Consider the following 2,587-nt stretch of genomic DNA (forward strand, 5'->3'; position numbering starts at 1 on the left):
TCTTTTAGTAATGGTTTATTTTTATTTTATTCTATTATTTATTTATTAAAAATAAATTTTCATCAACTAACTCTTAATTTTCTCCCACTAACTTTATATTATTTAATTATTATTTTAGTAATTTGTATATTCATTTTATTTTTACTTTATTTATGACTTTTTGTCCAAAACATATGTCATTGTCTTTGTCTTTCGTTGAGATATTTTTCTATTATTTTTTGTCCGAAACATATCTTATTGTATTTTTCTTTCGTTTTGATTTTGTTTCTATTACATACATAGTTTTTCTTTTAATTTTTTTATATTATTTCCTTAATTTTAAAATATCAATTTTTATTTCTTTTTTTCCTTAATTTTGTTTCTATCGGATTCTGTAAGTATCAAATTAAATATCAATTTTAGACAACTTTTTATTTCATAAAAGTTTTTATATAATTTTCTCTGATTTTTTTATAGATGCATTTTTATTTCTAATGCATGCATAAAATGCATAAAGTTATACTTTTTTTTTTGTCGTATTAGTATCTGTTTGTATAAAATTAAATATCAACTTTAGACAATATTTTATTATATTAAAAATATCATTAGCAAATTCTTATATGTAATTATATATTACTATTTCGTGCATCGCACCCGCAAACGTCTAGTTGTTTTATCGAAAATATTAAGTATTCATGATTAAATATTTTTGCTATGTTGATATTGAACTAATCAGTTACTAATTTATCTTACACAGAGTTTATATCATATAAAATACTGATACTTTTTACAATTGTGACTTCAAGATAGTTGGAGACAATATGAATTAATGGCTCAAAAGAGAAGTTAATGGATACTAGAAGAAAAGGTATCTTACATTTAATCATACATTTATCTTATTATTTATATTAAAGGTACCAAAACTATCAAATAGAAAAGGTAGTTAATCCTATTCCAAAATTGTTGATAATGGAGGAATCTAGGTTAAACTCCATGGCAGGGGATGAGATAACCAAGGAAGGAGAAAGAAGAGAGTAAAGTTTGTTACAGCAGTTAAAGGGAAAAGTAACTGTATTATCCAAAATCAGTATTAACCACTGATACATACAAGTGTATATATATACCAGTCATACATTGACCAATGTAAGATAAAATAATTGTACAGGTGTAAACTATCTATTGGTCAATAATATAAGCTAATATGCCCTCTCAAGTTGGAGTGTGTATGCTACATAGTCCTAACTTGCCTAGAATGGAAGAAATGGCAGGAAAATGTAAAGGTTTTGTGAACATGTCCGCGAGCTGTGCAGTAGTAGAAATAGGTAACAGATGAATAAGCTTAGAGCGAATATTCTCACGAATAACGTGGCAATCGAGCTCGATATGTTTGCTGCGTTCATGAAAGGTCGGATTATGAGCCAAGTATATGGCAGATTTACTGACACAGAATACGGAAGCAAGTCTAGAAAAGCTAACTTGTAAATCATGAAACAAGTATTGCAACCATTGCAACTCACAGGTGAGTGAAGCCAGAGCGCGATACTCGGCTTCAGTTGAGGAACGAGACACTGTATTCTGCTTCTTGGATTTCCAGCAGATGAGAGAGGTACCAAGAATGATACAAAAGCCGGTAACGGATCTGCGAGTGTCGGGACACCTTGCCCAGTCTGAATCTGCAAAAGCAGACAACTTCAATTCACTAGAAGAGGAGAAGAGTATTCCTTTGGCAGGGTGTGCTTTCGGATAGCGCAGGATTCTTGTGGCAGCCTGATAATGAGGGAGTAAGGGCTTGGACACATATTGACTAAGGTGTTGGACAGTGAAGGAGATGTCCGGTCTGGAATTTGTCAAATATATCAACCTGCCAATAAGTCTGCGGTAGCTTGAAGGATCCTCTAAGGGTTGACCTTCATGAATGGACAATTTGAGGTTGGGATCAAAGGGCACTGTAGATGGTTTGGAAGCCAAAAAACCACTGTCATCGAGAAGCTCCAAAGTATACTTTCGTTGGTTCAAAAAAATGCCAGTTGTGGATCTTGCAATCTCAAACCCAAGAAAAAATCTAAGCTGACCAAGATCTTTAATGTGAAACTGATGATGCAGAAGTTGTTTGACTCTTTGGATTTCTGTCAAGGAAGTACCTGCCAGCACTATATCATCTACATAAACCAAAAGAGCTGTAAATTCTGCATGGGTGGATTTTGTATAAAGTGAGTGATCAGCCTGTGATTGAGAGTATCCAATAGAAAGAAGAAAGGAAGAAAGCTTGGAATACCATTGCCTACTTGCTTGCTTTAGGCCATACAAAGATTTTTGTAGTTTGCACACCTGAGAAGAGTTTGAAGTAGGCATACCAGGTGGAAGAGTCATGTACACCTCTTCATGTAGATCTCCATGGAGAAAGGCATTGTTGACATCAAGTTGTTCCAAGTGCCGACCCTAGATAGCTGCTAGTGAAAGAAGAACCCTTACAGTAGTAAGTTTGGCCACAGGTGAAAAAGTGTCAAAATAATCAATGCCCTCCATTTGTGTATATCCTTTGGCCACCAACCTAGCCTTATATCTTTCAATAGAACCATCTGCTTTGAATTTCACTTTATACACCCAT

At 33.5% G+C, this 2,587-nt stretch overlaps 1 protein-coding gene across 1 annotated transcript; it reads right to left on the bottom strand.

The window, feature by feature from the left end:
• Positions 1-1,188: 1,188 nt before the first annotated feature.
• LOC131658703 (uncharacterized mitochondrial protein AtMg00810-like) lies at positions 1,189-2,349 on the bottom strand. Its single transcript, XM_058927971.1, has one exon. The coding sequence runs from the start codon at positions 2,347-2,349 to the stop codon at positions 1,189-1,191; it is 1,161 nt and encodes a 386-aa protein (XP_058783954.1).
• Between the last annotated feature and the right edge of the window lie 238 nt (positions 2,350-2,587).

Source organism: Vicia villosa, linkage group LG3 (assembly GCF_029867415.1).
Source record: "Vicia villosa cultivar HV-30 ecotype Madison, WI linkage group LG3, Vvil1.0, whole genome shotgun sequence".
NCBI classification, from domain to species: Eukaryota; Viridiplantae; Streptophyta; class Magnoliopsida; order Fabales; family Fabaceae; genus Vicia; species Vicia villosa.

Excerpts from the sequence above, each read along its gene's own strand:
- LOC131658703 (XM_058927971.1), bottom strand. The coding sequence starts at position 2,349 with ATGACTCTTCCACCTGGTATGCCTACTTCAAACTCTTCTCAGGTGTGC.